Source organism: Alexandromys fortis, unplaced genomic scaffold (genome assembly GCF_014885135.2).
Source record: "Alexandromys fortis isolate MF-2015 unplaced genomic scaffold, M_Fortis_MF-2015_v1.1 scaffold_28, whole genome shotgun sequence".
Classification (NCBI taxonomy): domain Eukaryota; kingdom Metazoa; phylum Chordata; class Mammalia; order Rodentia; family Cricetidae; genus Alexandromys; species Alexandromys fortis.
In genome coordinates, this window is record NW_026067901.1 from 6,540,275 (window position 1) to 6,557,418 (window position 17,144).

At 40.9% G+C, this 17,144-nt stretch overlaps 1 protein-coding gene across 1 annotated transcript in view; it reads right to left on the reverse strand.

Moving 5' to 3' along the window:
* Positions 1 to 720: 720 nt before the first annotated feature.
* The window catches only part of Muc19 (mucin 19, oligomeric), an 87,149-nt gene continuing 70,725 nt past the window's right edge, over positions 721 to 17,144 (reverse strand). The window contains exons 38-51 of the mRNA XM_050131363.1: positions 16,342 to 16,422; positions 15,862 to 15,977; positions 14,622 to 14,708; positions 12,982 to 13,053; positions 10,686 to 10,769; positions 9,727 to 9,798; positions 8,433 to 8,522; positions 6,538 to 6,609; positions 6,279 to 6,344; positions 3,940 to 4,011; positions 2,641 to 2,703; positions 2,316 to 2,443; positions 1,382 to 1,468; positions 721 to 831 (exon numbers count right to left, since the gene is read on the reverse strand). Of these exons, the coding sequence (XP_049987320.1) occupies positions 721 to 831; positions 1,382 to 1,468; positions 2,316 to 2,443; positions 2,641 to 2,703; positions 3,940 to 4,011; positions 6,279 to 6,344; positions 6,538 to 6,609; positions 8,433 to 8,522; positions 9,727 to 9,798; positions 10,686 to 10,769; positions 12,982 to 13,053; positions 14,622 to 14,708; positions 15,862 to 15,977; positions 16,342 to 16,422 (1,201 nt within the window). The remainder of the gene's footprint in view (positions 832 to 1,381; positions 1,469 to 2,315; positions 2,444 to 2,640; positions 2,704 to 3,939; positions 4,012 to 6,278; positions 6,345 to 6,537; positions 6,610 to 8,432; positions 8,523 to 9,726; positions 9,799 to 10,685; positions 10,770 to 12,981; positions 13,054 to 14,621; positions 14,709 to 15,861; positions 15,978 to 16,341; positions 16,423 to 17,144) is intronic.

Consider the following 17,144-nt stretch of genomic DNA (forward strand, 5'->3'; position numbering starts at 1 on the left):
TATACACATGCAACTTTTTGGATACTTGTTGTGTGACTATTTATCATTTGGAACATAATTCAGGGCATATCTGCTGAGGATATTAACATAGAGGGAAAGGTCAATGAATAGGAACGTGATGACGGAGGAGTTGCACTCCCAGACTGAATGTGAGAGGGAAAGAGAGGAAGCATGAGAGGACCAGTCTTCTTCACTCTCCCTCCTCAGTGTGGACACAGTGTGGACAGCTTCCTCATGACCCTACAATTCCATCTGGACCACTCTCACGTCTATGGTTTCCCTGTCATGAGGAAAGTACCTCATATTGTGAGCAAAATAAACCCATCTAATATGATTGGCTTTGGTCATGATCTGGTTCTCAGAAAGAAAAGTAACTGTAGTACATGGCATCTGTGACAACGGTTAGTTCTCCCATGGATCTACACTGCCTTACATGCTGCATGCAATGTTCTCTTATCTGTTGCCTGGGTGCCCTCTGCTGACTTCACTCAGTACCTGTCATTGCAGATGTGTTTTCACCAGGAGCTCCAGTGCTGGCTGCAGGTGAACTTCCACTTGTTCCTAAGGGCATAAGAACGACCCTTAATGTCAAAGACAATTATACCCACAGTCTCTCAAGGCATTTCAAAGTTACATTTCTGCCATTAAGTTCTACAGTGTGGGTGCTTGGTCAGCTTTCTTTGAACTCATGACCACAAACAGTTCTGGATAATACTAGCATTAGGGCCCACCAAAGTCCCCTTGGAGTCCGTGTCTTGCCTGCTGGGCTTCCAGTGGTGACGCCTGTGCCTGAGACTGTAGGTGTGGTCTCCTTGCCTGCTCCTGTTGTTTCTGTAAAGCAAAGAACACATGCTGGAAATAACAACATTTCACAAAAAAAAATCTTGCCAGGGAAATACTATCTAGCTCAGTTGTTGGATATGTTCCCATTAGTTTTGAAGCCACCCCTTCAGCTTACAACAGGCCTAGGACCTAACTTCCACCTCTGCAACTCCAGAATATAATGAGTCATTAACTCTCAATGATCTCTGGCAAAAGGGTAATTGGGAAAACCTCAGACCTCACAGCCTCTTCCATTTTATTTACCTGGTTTACTGCTGGTAGTAGCTGAGGATAGAGTGGAGGCTTGAAGAATGCTTGTATGGCCAGAGGTTGTCACTGTATTCCCTAGGATAGAAAACATGCATGTTGGAGACTGATATGATTCTAGATATTTTTACTTAGATGAATGGATTCACAGGATACAACATGAGAAGTCACATTCTTGTAACACTTTCTGTGAATTTTACTCACACATATAGGTCATATTTCCAGACCGTCACCTGAGGCAGCCTGGGAATGGATGAGGTGCTGAGGCTTCACCAAAAGAAAGTAGTCTTACCTGTAGTTGGGGCTCCAGTACTTGCAGGTAGAGGGGTGCTGCTCCCTGCTTCTCCTGAGGTGGCTCCAGAAGATTTCCCAGGTGTGCCTATTTTTTTAACCATGGAATAAAAGCATACTGAGACGATTGAATGGGAATTTTTCCTCCAAGTAATAGTTGAAATGGACTTTTTTGTCTAAACAAATGAAAGTGTCTGTGCTTATGAGGTTCAATGACATTTATTTCTCAAGCAAAATCCAGTAATTGGACAACCTACTGATTGGGATAAATATTCATTAATGAGAAAACACAATTATTATGGAGGTAATAAAATTCCTCATAGAGGAATGTTCATTATTTTAGAACTGACTTAAGACCCTGTGAGAACCTTTAGCCACCAGAATATTGTCCACCTTACCCTTAAGCTCCCACATCACTGGACTGCTAATTTCATCCAAAATCATGAAGATGCATGAAAACATGGTATCTCCCTAATTTTAGCAACAGTGGAGTGCTTATCATAATACTAGACCCAAAACAAATAGTTGACTACACAATGCAACTTTTTGGATACTTGTTGTGAGACTATTTATCATTTGGAACATAATTCTGGGCATATCTGCTGAGGATATTAACATAGAGGGAAAGGTCAATGCATAGGAACATGATGATGGATGAGTTGCACTCCTAGAGTGAATGTTAGAGGGAGAGGGAGGAAGCATGAGAGGACCAGTCTTCATCACTCTCCTTCCTCAGTGTGGACACAGTGTGGACAGCTTCCTCATGACCCTACATTTTCATCTGGACCATTCTCATGTCTATGGTTTCCCTGTCATATAAAAATTACCTCAAATTGTGAGCAAAATAAAATCCTTCTAAGATGATTATCTTAGGTCATGATTTGGTTCTCAGAAAGAATAGTAACTGAACTCCCCATGGATCTTCACTGCCTTACATGTTGCATGCAATGTTCTCTTATCTGTTGCCTGGGTGCCCCCTGCCGAGCACACTCAGTACCTGTCATTGCAGATGTGTTTTCACCAGGAGCTCCAGTGCTGGCTGCAAGTGAACTTCCACTTGTTCCTAAGGGCATAAGAACGACTCTTAATGTCAAAGATAATTATACCCACAGTCTCTCAAGGCATTTCAAAGTTACATTTCTGCCATTAAGTTCTACAGTGTGGTGCTTGGTCAGCTTTCCTTGAACTCATGACCACAAACAGTTCTGGACAATACTAGCATTAGTGCCCTCCACAGTCCACATGAAGTCCTTGTCTTGCCTGCTGTTCTGATGCTTGTGCCTGAGACTGTAGGTATGGCCTCGTTGCCTGTTCCTGTTGTTTCTGTAAAGCAAAGAACAGATCGAAAAAAAAAAAGGGTATTTGTCTTAGAAATAACAACATTTCACCGAAAATCTTGCCAGAAAATTACTATCCATTCCAGTTGTTGGTTAAGCTCTCATGTCTTTCTCAGTCATCCCTTCAGCGTACAGCAGACCTAGGACCCAACTTCCACCTCTGTAATCCCAGAAGCTAACCATTCATTTCCTCTCAATGATCTCTGGGAAAAGAGTAATTGGGAATTCTCCAAAGTGTGTTTGATAAATACTTTCAGAAACACAAGATCTTTCTCTGTCCCCTAAAACAAAACTCAGAGTCACGACATTCCTATAGAGAATGACAACTCTGGAAATGCACCTGGGGTGGAACTTTACTCTGTCTCCTCTCTGATGTCTGTCTGTCCTTTCTATTGGAAAGTAAAGCATCATCCCGGTGTCATATCATGAGAAGTACTGAGTCGAATGACTATATGTACAATCTTGTTTACCCTCAAAATCTACTGACGTTTTCTCAAAAGAATTGGCTACTGCCTCAGAGGATGAGAAAGCTTCATGAAATGACATTGCCATTTTTTTCTGGCGTGGTTAACATATGATCATCTAGATTTCATTTCCTTTACAACAATCAGGGTAATAAGAAATTAATCCTTCTTGCCAAATCATTACTTCCTCCCATCAGCCTGTACTTGTTAGAAGGCAGGGACAATCCACTGCGTGGGGATCCAGATATTTCCCCAGCTGTTGCTGCAACCGCCATTTTCAAAGTAAACAAAAATTGAATATCAGATTCTTGATACAGGAGTATAGATCCGCTTGTTAATGCTTCCAGTTGTCTTCCTTATTTTCCTGCATTCTTTTCTGTTATCCTCATTTCAACACTCAGACACCAAAGTTATCCTTCAGAACACTCACTGAGTTATTGGATACCAATGAAGTACTGATACTGGCTTTTCTCACAGTAAGGCACAGGAGGTTTATGTCATATCTCAGCATCCTCATCAGAGTCTATTTCAGGGATTTTTGGAGATTTATATCCCAAGGCCACTATTTTCATTTTATTTATTAAAAATATCTCTCTGCATCTCATGTTAGGTCAACAATGAGGTCTCCATATAGTTTCATTAATACATATATCTGAATGTTAATCTTTGTAATGAAGCAGGGATCACACTCCTGTTCAGACACAGCCTCAGCTTCTTCAGACACAGCCTCAGCTTCTTCAGACACAGCCTCAACTGACCTGCACTGACTTCAGGTGAAGTCAGCTCACTGCTTGGGGATCCAGTTGTTCCAGCTGGTGATCCAGTCGTTCCTTTAAAAGAAACACAATGTCATGACTAGGACTCTGCAGTAGACCACATTGATCTCTGATGTCTTCATTTAGTTACATATTTTTCTATATTTGTTGCAGTCTTTGCAAATTTCATATGCTATGGGGGAATCCTTGCTGGGCTTATTTGATTTTGCATGGAAAGATTGTCTACCTTCTTCATATTCATCTGTTTTACTCCATACTCAGATGCTTATTCAAACAAATAGGACTTAAATATATTTCTGATAGGGTCTTCCACATAAGGAAACATGTTTAGTAACCATGATAAAGAGCCCAATTAGAACTATCCTACTTGGTAATCAATTAGAGTCATGATGGAAAGCCTTAGCCCTCATGACTCACTCTCTTTATAAGGAAGGAATCAGGGCCAGCATTGCCTGAAGTGCATATTAGCAACCTAATTATAGGACAGTATAAGAGAAACATTAGCTAATACAGTCTTCTTTCTGATGTGAGCTTTCTTTCTTTAAATATACAAGGAATTCCTAAATTACCTCATGAATTACTGGAGCTATAACCAGTCCCTCATCTGTCACCTAAGAGCTCATCACCTTATAATATATGTGTCATCTTACATTCCCACATAAATAAATGGAGATAGACTCAGCCCTACATTGGGTGTCTGGGGACTCATAGTATTTAAATATACATGTCATTCCTACATTCCAAAATATAAATAAATGGAGATAGACTCAGTCCTCCTTTTGACACTTGAGACCTCATAGCTTCTTCCATTTTATGTACCTTGTCTACTACTGGCAGAAGCTGAGGATAGACTGGAGGCTTGAAGAATGGTTGTGTGGCCAGAGGTTGTCACTGTATTCCCTAGGACAGGAAACATGCATGTTGGAAACTGAAATGATTCTAGATATTTTTACTTAGATGAATGGACTCACAGAATACAACATGAGAAGTTACATTCTTGCAACACTTTCTTTACCCTGAATTTTACTCGCGCATACAGGTCATATTCCCAAACCATCACTTGAGGCATCATGGGAATGGATGAGATACTGAGGCTTCACAAAAAGAAAGTAGTCTTACCTGTAGCTGGGGCTCCAGTACTTGCAGGTAGAGGGGTGCTGCTCCCTGCCCCTCCTGAAGTAGTTCCAGAAGATATACTGAGTGTGCCTGATTGTCATCATAGGTAAGAAAGAAGAGTATAAAAATTAAAACAGAAGTTTAGTTTTAAAAATAAGAATTAAAATATTCTTTCTGTTCCTCTAACTAAATGAAAGTGTCTCCTCATAAAGTTCAATGAAAAGGACTTTCTCCATGAAAATCCATTAATTGCATGCCCTACTGATTGAAATACATGTTCATTAATTAGCAAACAAAATAATTATAGATATAAGTCAAATTTCTCATGGAGAAATGTTGGCCATTTTAGAACTGACTTAAGACACTATAAGACTCCTTACTCCCTGAATTGCTCTCCACCAAACATTTTGGCTCATATGCCTCATGACTGTCAATATTTCTTTTAAAATTGTGAAGATGCATGAGATCAGAGTTCCCCTATTATTTAGTAAATAATGTGTGTTTGAAATGATGCTAGAAACAAAATAAATACATGACAGCATACATCTAATGTTCTAGAAACTTGGGGTGGAATTGTTTATCATTTGAAAAACAATTGTAGGCATATCTGCTGAGGATATTAACACAGACAGAAAGGTCAACATATAAGAACGTGATGACAGAGGGGTTGCACTCCTAGACTGGATGTGAGAGGGAAAGGGAGGAAGCATGAGAGGACCAGTCTTCATCACTCTCCTTCCTCATTGTGGACACAGTGTGGACAGCTTCCTCATGACCCTACATTTTCATCTGGTCCACTCTCAATTCTATGGTTTCCCTATAATATAAAAATTACCTCAAGCCGGGCGGTGGTGGCGCACGCCTTTAATCCCAGCACTTGGGAGGCAGAGGCAGGCGGATCTCTGTGAGTTCGAGACCAGCCTGGTCTACAGAGCAAGTTCCAGGACAGGCTCCAAAGCCACAGAGAAACCCTGTCTCGAAAAACAAAAACAAAAAAAAAAAAATACCTCAAATTGTGAGCAAAATAAAATCCTTCTAAGATGATTGGCTTGGGTCATGATTTGGTTCTCAGAAAGAAAAGTAACTGTAGTACATGACATCTATGACAATGGTCAACTGCCCTTTGGATGTTTATTGCCTTACATGCTGCATGCAAAGTTCTCTTATCTGTTGCCTGGGTGCCCCCTGCCGAGCACACTCAGTACCTGTCATTGCAGATGTGTTTTCACCAGGAGCTCCAGTGCTGGCTGCATGTGAACTTCCACTTGTTCCTAAGGGCATAAGAACGACTCTTAATGTCAAAATTATACCCACAGTCTCTCAAGGCATTTCAAAGTTACAGTTCTGCCATTAAGTTCTACAGTGTGGTGCTTGGTCAGCTTTCGTTGATCTCATGACTACAAACATTTCTGGACAAAACTAGCATTAGTCCCCTCCACAGTCCCCATGGAGTCCTTGTCTTGCCTGCTGGGCTTCCAGTGGTGATGCCTGTGCCTGAGACTGTAGGTGTGGCCTCCTTGTCTGCTCCTGTTGTTTCTGTGAAGCAAAGAACAGAACCAGAAAAAAAATGTATTTGCCTTAGAAATAACAATATCTCACACACAAAAAAATGCCCCAGAAATACTATCCAGCCGAGTTGTAGGATATGTTCCCCTGACTTTTAAGCCACCACTTGAGCTTACAACAGGCCTAGGACCCAATTGCACCTAGGCAGCCATTCATAGACTTTTAATATACATGCCGTTCTTACATTCCAGTATAAATAAATGCCTAGAGGTATAGTCCCCATTTGGCATAAGGTGACTGAAAGCATTCTACTTGTCATTCCTACATTCCCAATTAAATAAATATGGGGATAGACTTTGCCCTCCATTTGACACCTGAGAACTCTCTTTGATTTACCTTGTTTGTTGCTGGCAGAGGCTGGGGATAGACTGGAGGCCTGAGGGAAGGTAGTTTGTCCTGGGGATGTCACTGTGCTCCCTATAACAAGAAAACATGGATCTTGGAGGTTCATATGATTCCAAACATCCTTAGTAAAATGGATAGACTTGCAGGATAAGACATGAGAAGACATACTTCTACTACATCCAGTGCCATCAATTTTACTCCCACATTATGTCAAATTTTCAGATTGTCACCTGAGGGAGCATGGGAATGGATGAGCTGCTGAGACCTCTCCAAGACTAAAGGGCCTCACCTGAACCTGGGGCTCCAGTACTTGCAGGCAGAGAGGTGCTGCTCACTGCCCTTCCTGATGTGGCTCCAAAGGATGCACTGGCTGTGCCTGTTTTTTATTGTGGTTAAACAAGAAGAACAGGGATATTGAAAGGGGGAATTTCCTAAAGAATAAGAATTGAAATTGTCTGTTTTTCCTCTTATGAAATTGAAGTATCTACTCTTACAAATTTCTACACCACCTTTCTCAACAAAATCAGATCATTTGACAATGACCTCATTTGATTAAATATTCATTAATTAGAAAGTTCACTAATCACAGAAGGAAGTCAATTCCTCATGCAGCACTCTCTGTGATTTTAGAGCTGACCTAAGACACTGTGAGCATCTTTCCCACCTGCCTGCTCCACCAAATGTTTCCACACATATGTGTCATGGCTGTCAGTGCTTTTAAGAAAGTATGAAGATGCATGTGATCATGGAGTCCTCCTATTATTTACCAAAAATTTTATGCTTGAAATGATACTGGACACAAATTAAATGCTTGACAATATATAGCCAATCTTCTGGAAACTTAGTGTGAGACTTGTTACCATTCAGAACACGTTTCTGGGCATATCTCTGAGGATATTTATAACATAGAAGGATAGTCCAGTGTATATGTAGGTGGCAACCAATGCATTGTACTCGCTCCATGTGTTCTTGTCTTGTTTATATGGGAATAGGAATATCATTTATGGTCACAGGTAACAATGGCCTCAGAAGCCTCCCAAAGCATTTCCGGATTAACCTTATGTCATTAAGTCTTATACCATGGTCTTTCATCACCTTTCCTTGAACTAATGATGACAAGCAGTTCTGGACAACCCTAGCATGAGCCCCTGACACAGACAACCACTGAGTTCTTATCTTGCCTGCTGTGCTTCCAGTGGGGACTTCTGAGCCTTGGGTTACAGGGGAGGCCTCCCTGGCTGCTTTTGTAGCAACTCCCACGGACTCTCCTGTTGTTCCTGCAAAGCAAGATGCCATGCTGGAAATATTTACTAGTCCTCAAAAAGGAGACATGGATAGGTTCAATTCTATACCAACATGCTGAACAAATTCATACTTTCCCTCAGCAGCCCACTCATCTCATCTCTACCCACTGACTTGCTACTAAGAAAGTTCCTGCTCTCACTCACCTGAGTTTCCTTGGCTTGTAGCGCTGCTGCTGGGTTCCCTGGATGTGCGGCCTCCCCTGTCGCTTGTGGGTTCTGTAGACATTACAGTTCCTGGGACACACAAAAAAAGTATTTTTACTTTTTTTCTTAAAAATAACAAAACTAACTACCCATCAGAAAACCTCTGGCCTTGGAAACTTTATCCAGTCCAGTTTGATGTTCCCTTGACTCCATTAATTCTCCCTGTTAGCTCATAGGAGACTCTGGATCCAACCTCAACCTCTCCAACCCCAGAGTCTAACCTCTCATTTGCTTCTCGATGATCTGTGGTAAAACAGCAATCTGACAAATTTCCTAAGTGTGTTACACAAATACCCCAACCGTTGTCTCCCCTTTAGTGGTAAAGCATTCCTATAGAGCCCTATAACTCTGGAAATGCTCCTGAGATAGAGCATTTAATCCATGACTCTGCCTCCTCTCTCAAGTCTGTATGTCCTACCGGAGGGGTGGATCACCCCCACAACCCAGTGTCACATGATGAGAACAGAGTCCAGCGGTTTTCTGTTCCATCATGTCTATCTACCCTTTCCACCTAGTACCATGTTATCAAAAGCCTTGGTTTGTCGCCAGGAAGACGAGAATCTCTATAAAATGCCATGGTCCTGCCTTTCATTTAGTCCTCTCTTGTCCATCTACATGTTGTACTTTGACTAAATGAGCAAGGTAACGAGAAGGGAAACCTCCTTGTCAAAACACATGCCTTCCTCACATACACCTGTACTCATTTGAAGGCGGAGTCAGTGCATTGCTTGGGTTCCAGATGTTTCCCCAGTTGACGGTGCAGTAGTCTCTTTCAAAGTGAACAACAGTTGACAACCAGGATGTTGGATGCAGGAGTATAGATCAGGCTGCTCATGCTATCAGCTCCCTTCCTGATTTTGCTGCTTTATCTGTCCTCTACTTCCCCCTTCAGTCAGTATTAATGAAATCTGCCATTATCCAGACTACCCTTCGGAGCATCAGTTGGTTTTTTGAATAGAAGAGAACTTGCATATACTCATTTGATTCAGAGTAGGGCACCGGAGCTGTGTGTCACAGATCAGCACCCTCTTCAGAGCCTACAGCAGGGATTTTATGAGATGCATCTCCTCAGACACCGAGTTTCATTTTATTTCTTTGAAATATCTCTTTTACAACTTGAACTGGGTTGACAATGACGTCTCCACACACTTTTTAATATACATCTGTCTCAAGTGCAGTTCTTTAAAATGAATAAGTGTGAACCAACCAGCCTCTCCAGGACAGCCCAACTCACCTGCACTGACTTCAGTCGAGGTCAGCTCACTGCTTGGGGACCTAGTTGTTCCAATAGATGGTCCAGTTGTTCCTTTTAAAACACACCATGTGATGGTTGTGAGAAAGTGGCAGGCCAAGATGCTCTCTGCTCCCGAACATCTTATTCATTTATGCATACTTCCTACTTCTGCTTCAGACATCCCAAATTATGAACATAACATTTCAAATGAGTCATCAATTTCTTTGCTAGACATTTTTTAAACTTTCATATAATCTACTAATTTACTTGTTTGATCTCAGTGACAAGCTGTTTGTTGGAAATCACTGGGGTTCAGATATACTCCAACATAGGCTCTTTTTTCCAGTGCTCCACAATTAATGGGACTGTGAGAGTCAGAATTCTGAACTTTTCTCCTTGGTGTCATGCTGTAGGATGTCTTACAGCTAGAGATTACCTGCCTACTGGGGCGTGGCCTCTCATACTATATAAGCCGATGGAGAGCTTATATAGTATGTGTCCAGCCTCTTTTCCGGCCTCTCTGTTCTGGTTGCAGATTTCGGTTCCTGATCCTCGTTCAAGCAGAGGATTCTGATTTGTGAGTCTACCCCTAAATAAATAACCATCTATTTCTCAATTCTGAGCTAGTATGGGATTTCTTTTAAGCATCCTCATTCAGTGCTAAGTTGTAGCTGGCAGAGAAAGACACAGCTCCCAGACTCAGAGTCTCTAATCTCAGGGCAAGAGTCTCGAAATCATTATGACCTTTAAGCACACACGTGAACATTAGTGATGACATAAGGTGACAGAAACATCATCTAATGCAGTTCTCCTTCTGCTACTGACTGAAGTATAGAGCAGGAACTCAGCTTCCTATTCCTAAAATAGACATGTCTTACCTATAGTCCATGGATATGAGTGAAAACATTTGCAGCCCTTTGTTTGATTTCTTTAGACTCACAGTATTCTCTCTCACTCACCTGATTTGCTGTTGGCAGAGGTTGAGGCCAGGCTTGAGGAGACTCCAGGGGTGGTAGTGTGGCCAGAGGACACTGCTGTTCTTTCTAGAACCAGCAAATGTGGATGAGCAAATATTCATGTTATCCTTGACATTCTTAGGTGTATGTGGATGGATTTTTAGACTAAGAATCAAAATGACACATCTGCACACCCCTCCCAAGCCCTTTATTCAACTCTCTCTTGAGAATGACTAAAGGCAAGTGCCTCTTGCATCAGGGACATATGGGAGTGACATGTCCAGTCTATCATCTCTTACCAGAACCTGTGATTGCTGTACTTGCCACCGGAAGAGTGCTGCCACCTGCTGTACCAGTGGTTGTTCCAGATGATCCCTTGGGTGTGCCTGATATTGTGTGGTTAAGAAGAGAGCCATAAGAAAAATATTCCACTGTCTAATATACCACATTTTCACTATCAATTCATCTTTCGATGGAAATTTAGGCTGTTTCCATTCCCTGGCTAATATAAATACAGGAATAAGGAACCTGGATGCGAAAGTAGCTCTGTAGTAGGATCTGAGTCCTTTGGGAAAATTTCCAAGTGTAAAACTGGATCGTGGGATTTTTGAGGAGCCTCCACACTGATTTTCAAAGTGCCTACACCAGTTTGCTATCTCAGCAGTAAACACATGTTCATCCTTCCACATATCCCTGACAGTATTTTTTTTTCTCATTTTAATATCTTAGTCATTCTGAACAGGGTTAGACAAAATCTCAAGCTTGTTTTTATTTGCATTTCTTTTAAGGCTGTTGAATGTTTGTAATAAATATATTTCAAGCATTTGCAGGGAATCTTTATCCTGTTTAGTTGTTGGATACTTTTGCTTGCCTTGTTTAAGTTTCCTTTTAGCTTACAGCAGACCCAGAACCTGATCTCAACCCCTCCAACCGCAGAGTCTATCCTATCCCTTGCTTCTCAATGATCTGTGGCAAAACAGTAATTTGACAAATTTCCAAAGTGTGTTCAAGGAATACTTTCTGATACACCAGAGCCTTTCTCTCTTGGCTAGGATAATACTTGGTGTCAAGCTATTTCTTCAGAGACTGGAAAATCTGGAAGTGCATCAAAGATTTAACGGTTGACTCGTTTCTCTGCCTTTTTCCCAACCTCTGTGTGTTCTACCTGAAAGTTGGAGCCACATCTCAGTGTCATGTCATGAGAAGTAATGAACCCTGTTACTTTCTGCTTCATCATTGCCACCTTTTCAACCTTCTCTCACATTATCAGAAGCTTTAGTTTGTCGCGATGAGAGAAGAGCAAGCTTCTAAAGATTGCACACTTATCCCTTTGTGTCTGGCTCACATTACATCCATCAAAAGCTTTGTCAGCTCCTTCAATTTTAAGTAAATATGACAGGAAGGAGGGTGATCTCTCTTGTGAATAGCCTGACAGTCCCCCCTCCCCCATCAGCCTGTACTCACTTAAATTGTCTGCAGACTGAGTCTGTTCACTGATTGGGGCTCCAGATGTCCCCACAACTGATGGTGTCGTGGTTCCTTTGAAAGTGAACAGTAAATGTCTATCAGATTTGATGCAGAACAGATCTTGCTATTAATGCTTTCAATTATCAATACATCATTCCTATATTTTTTTAATTCTCCATTTCAACATTTTTTCTCCAATGAGTGATTTCCAAATCTTCTATAACCCAGATTATGCTTGAATGCATGGACAGACTTGTTGGATGCAAGTGATCTTAGACATTTTTACTTGTTTGCTCTTGCAACACTGTACTTGTTTGAAGGCTGGGTCAATTCAGTGCTTTGGGATCCAGATATTTCCCCAGGTTTTGCTGCAACTGCCATTTTCAAAGTGAACAAAATTGATTATCAGGTGCTTGATTTGGGGGTATAGATCGTGATGCTAATGCTTCCAGTTGTCTTCCTTATATTATTACATTTTCCTCTGTTTTCCTCTTTTCAGCACTCAGTAACCCAGACGATCCTTCAGAACACTCACTGAGTGGTTGGATACAATGAAGTTCTGATACTGACTGGTCTCACAGTAAGACACAGGAGTTTTATGTCATAGCTCAGATTCTTCATCAAGTCATTTTAGGAGATTTAGATCCAAAGACCACTATTTTCATTTTATTTATTAAAAAATACCTCTCTGCATCTCAAATTAGGTCAACAATGATGTCTTCATATAGTTTCATTAATATATATGTCTGAATATTAGTCTTTGTAATGAACAAGGTATGAAGAAATCACACTGACACAGCCTCAGCTTTTTCAGAACACTGTCTCAACTGACCTGCACTGATTTCAGGTGAGGTCAGCTCACTGCTTGGGGATCCAGTTGTTCCAGCTGATGATCCAGTTGTTCCTTTAAAAGAAACACAATGTCATGACTCGGACTCTGCAGTAGAACACATTGCTCTCTGATGTCTAGTGCCTTCATTTCATTACATATTTTTCTATATTTGATGCAATCTTTGTAAATTTTATATGCTATGGGGGAATCCTTGCTGGGCTTATTTGATTTTGCATGGAAAGATTGTCTACCTCCTTCATATTCATCTGTTTACTCCAGTACTCAGATGTTTATTCAAACAACTAGGATCAAAATTTATTGATGATTGGGTCTTTCATATGAGGAAACATGTTTAGTAACTCTGATAAAGAAGATATTCAGAACTATCCTAATGATGGTCAAATTGAGTCAAGATTGGAAGCCTTAGTCCTCATGACTCACTGGCCACAAGATCTAAAAATGAATCAGGGTCAGGATTGGCTGAAATTGCACATTGGCCACCTAATTATAGGACAGGATAAGAGAAACATCAACTAATACAGTCATCTTTCTGATGTGACCTTTCTTTCTTTGAATATACAAGGAATTCCTAAATTCCCTTATGAAAAAATGGAGTTATAACCAGTCCCTCATCTGTCACCTGAGAGCTCATCACCTTATAATATACGTGTCATCTTACATTTCCACATAAATAAGTGGGGATAGACTCAGCCCTACATTGGGTGTCTGAGGACTCATTGTATTTAAATATACATGTAATTCCTACATTCCAATATAAATAAATGGAGAAAGACTCAGCCCTCCTTTTGACACTTAAGACTGCATAGCCTCTTCTATTTTCCTTACCATGTTTGCTGCTGGCAGAGGCTGGAGATGAACTGGAGGCTTGAGGGAAGGTAGTTTGTCCTGGGGATGTCACTGTGCTCACTATAGTAGGAAAACAGGATGTTGGAGGTTCATATGATTCCAGACATCATTATTAATATGAATGGGCTTGCAGGATCAGACATGAGAAGACACATGCTTGTACCACACCCACAGTCACAATTTTTACTCACAAATACAAGTAAAATTTCCAGTTCATCACCTGAGGAATCATGGGAATGGATGAGCTCCTGAGACATCTCCAAGACTAAAGGGTCTCACCTGAACTCAGGGCTGCAGAACTTGCAGGTAGAGGGGTGCTGCTCCCTACCACTCCTGATGTGGCTCCAGAAGATGCACTGCGTGCGCCTGGTTTTTATTGTGATTACAAAAGAATAACAAGATAATTGAAGGGGAGTTTTTTTTATTAAGAATAAAAATTAAAATAGTCTATTTTTCTCTCATTAAATAAAAGTATGCATTCAATAAACTTTAATGACAACTTCTTTCTCAAGGGAAACCAGTTTATTTGACACCAAATGGCTTTCTCAAAGGAAAGCAAATAATTTCGATGCTAGATACCTATATGATTCCAGATATTATTAGTTATAGAAATTGGCTCGAATGATAAAACTTGAAAAGACACATTCTTAGATCACTTTCTTTGCCTTGAATTTTAATCAAAGCTACAGGCCATATTTCTAGACCTTCACCTGAGAAAGCTTGGGAAGCAATGAGCTTCTGAAGCTTCACCAAAGACAAAGAAGTCTTCTTACCTGTAGCTGGGGCTCCAGTACTTGCAGGTAGAGGGGTGCTGCCCCCTGCCCTTCCTGTGGTGGCTCCAGAAGATTTCCCAGGTGTGCCTATTTTTTACCATACCAAAAAAAAAAAAAAGAATACTGAGAAGTCTGAATGGGAGTTTTTCTTATGAGTAATAATTGAACTGGAGTTTTTGTCTAAACAAATGAAAGTGTCTATGCTTATTAAGTTCAATGACATTTTTTTTTCAAGCAAAATGCAGTAATTTGATAAACTACTGATTGGGGTAAATATTCATTAACTGGAAAATACAATTATGGAGGTAAGTGAAATTCCTTATGGAGGAATGATTGCTATTTTAGAACTGACTTAAGTCTTTGTGGAATCTTTAGTCACCTGATTATAGTCTACCTTACCTTTAGTCTCTCACATCACTGGACTGTTAATTTCATCCAAAAGCTTAACGATGCATGAGAACATGGTATCTCCCTGTTTTTAGCAACTGTGGAGTGCTTATCACATTAGACCCAAAACAAATACTTGACTATACATTGCAACCTTTTGGATACTTGTTGTAAGACTTTTTATCATTTAGAATATATATCTGGGCATATCTAGTAAGGATATTAACATAGAGGGAAAGGTCAATGCATAGGAACATGATGTTGGATGAGTTGCACTGCTAGACTGGATGTGAGAGGGAAAGGATGGAAGCATGAGAGGACCAGTCTTCTTACTCTCCTTCCTCAGTGTGGACACAGTGTGGACAGCTTCCTCATGACCCTACAATTCCATCTGAACCACTCTGAATTCTATGGTTTCCCTATCATGTAAAAATTACCTCAAATTGTGAGAAAAATAAAATCCTTCTAAGATGATTGCCTTTGGTCATGATTTGATTCCCATAAAGAAAAGAAACTGTAGTACAAGGCTTCTGAGACAACAGTCAATTCTCCCATGGATCTTCACTGTCTTACAGGCACCATGCAAAGTTCTCTTTTTGTTGCCTGGGTGCCCCCTGCCCAGCACACTCAGTACCTGTCATTGCAGATGTGTTTTCACCAGGAGCTCAAGTGCTGGCTGCAGGTGAACTTCCACTTGTTCCTACGGGCATAAGAATGACGCTTAGTGTCTACGATAATCATATCCACAGCCTCTCAAGGCATTTCAAAGTTACATTTCTGCTATTAAGTTCTACAGTGTGGTCCTTGGTCAGCTTTTCTTGAACTCATGACCACAAACAGTTCTGGACAATACTAGCATTAGGGCCCACCAAAGTCCCCATGGAGTCCTTGTCTTGCCTGCTGGGCTTCCAGTAGTGATGCCTGTGCCTGAGACTGTAGGTGTGGCCTCGTTGCCTGTTCCTGTTGTTTCTGTAAAGCAAACAACACATGCTGGAAAATGTATTTGTCTTAGAAATAACATTTCACAAAAAAAAAAAAAAACCTTTCCAGGGAAATATTATCTAGCTCAGTTGTAGGGTATGTTCCCATGACTTTTTAAGTCACCTCTTGAGCTTACAACAGGCCTAGAATGCAATTCCACCTAGGCAGCCCCTCATAGACCAGCAATACACATGCCATTCTTACATTCTAGTATAAATAAATGCCCAGAGAACTAGTCCCCATTCATCATAAGGTGACTCAGCCTTCTCCTTGTCATTCCTACATTCACATTTAAATAAATGGAGGTAGACTCTGCCCTCCATTTGACACCTGAGAGCTCTCTTTGATTTACCTTGTTTGTTGCTGGTAGAGGCTGGGGATAGACTGGAGGCCTGAGGGAAGGTGGTTTGTCCTGGGGATGTCACTGTGCTCCCTATAAGAAGAAAATATGGATCTTGGAGGTTCGTATGATTCCAAACATCCTTATTAATATGGATAGACTTACAGGATAAGACATGAGAAGACATACTTCTACTACATCCGGTGCCATCAATTTTACTCCCACATATATGTCAAATTTTCAGATTGTCATCTGAGGGAGCATGGGAATGGATGAGCTGCTGAGACCTCTCCAAGACTAAAGGGCCTCACCTGAACCTGGGGCTCCAGTACTTGCAGGTAGAGAGGTGCTGCTCACTGCCCTTCCTGATGTGGCTCCAAAGGATGCACTGGCTGTGCCTGTTTTTTATTGTGGTTAAACAAGAAGAACAAGAATATTGAAAGGGAGAATTTTCTTAAGAAAAAGAATTGAAATACTCTATTTTTCCTCTTATGAAATTGAACTCTCTACTCTTACAAATTTCTACAATATCTTTCTCAAAAGCTGTTTCTATTCCCTGGCTAAAATGAATACAGGAACAAGAAACCTAGATGTGAAAGTACCTCTGTAGTAGGATCTGAGTCCTTTGGGAAAATTTCCAAGTGTAAATCTGGAACGTGGGATTTTTGAGGAGCCTCCACACTGATTTCCATAGTGCCTACACCAGTTTGCTGTCTCAGCAGTAAACACATCTTCCCCTTTCCACATATCCCTGGCAGTATTTTTTCTCATATTTATATGTTAGTCATTCTGAATAGGGTTTAAACAAAATCTCA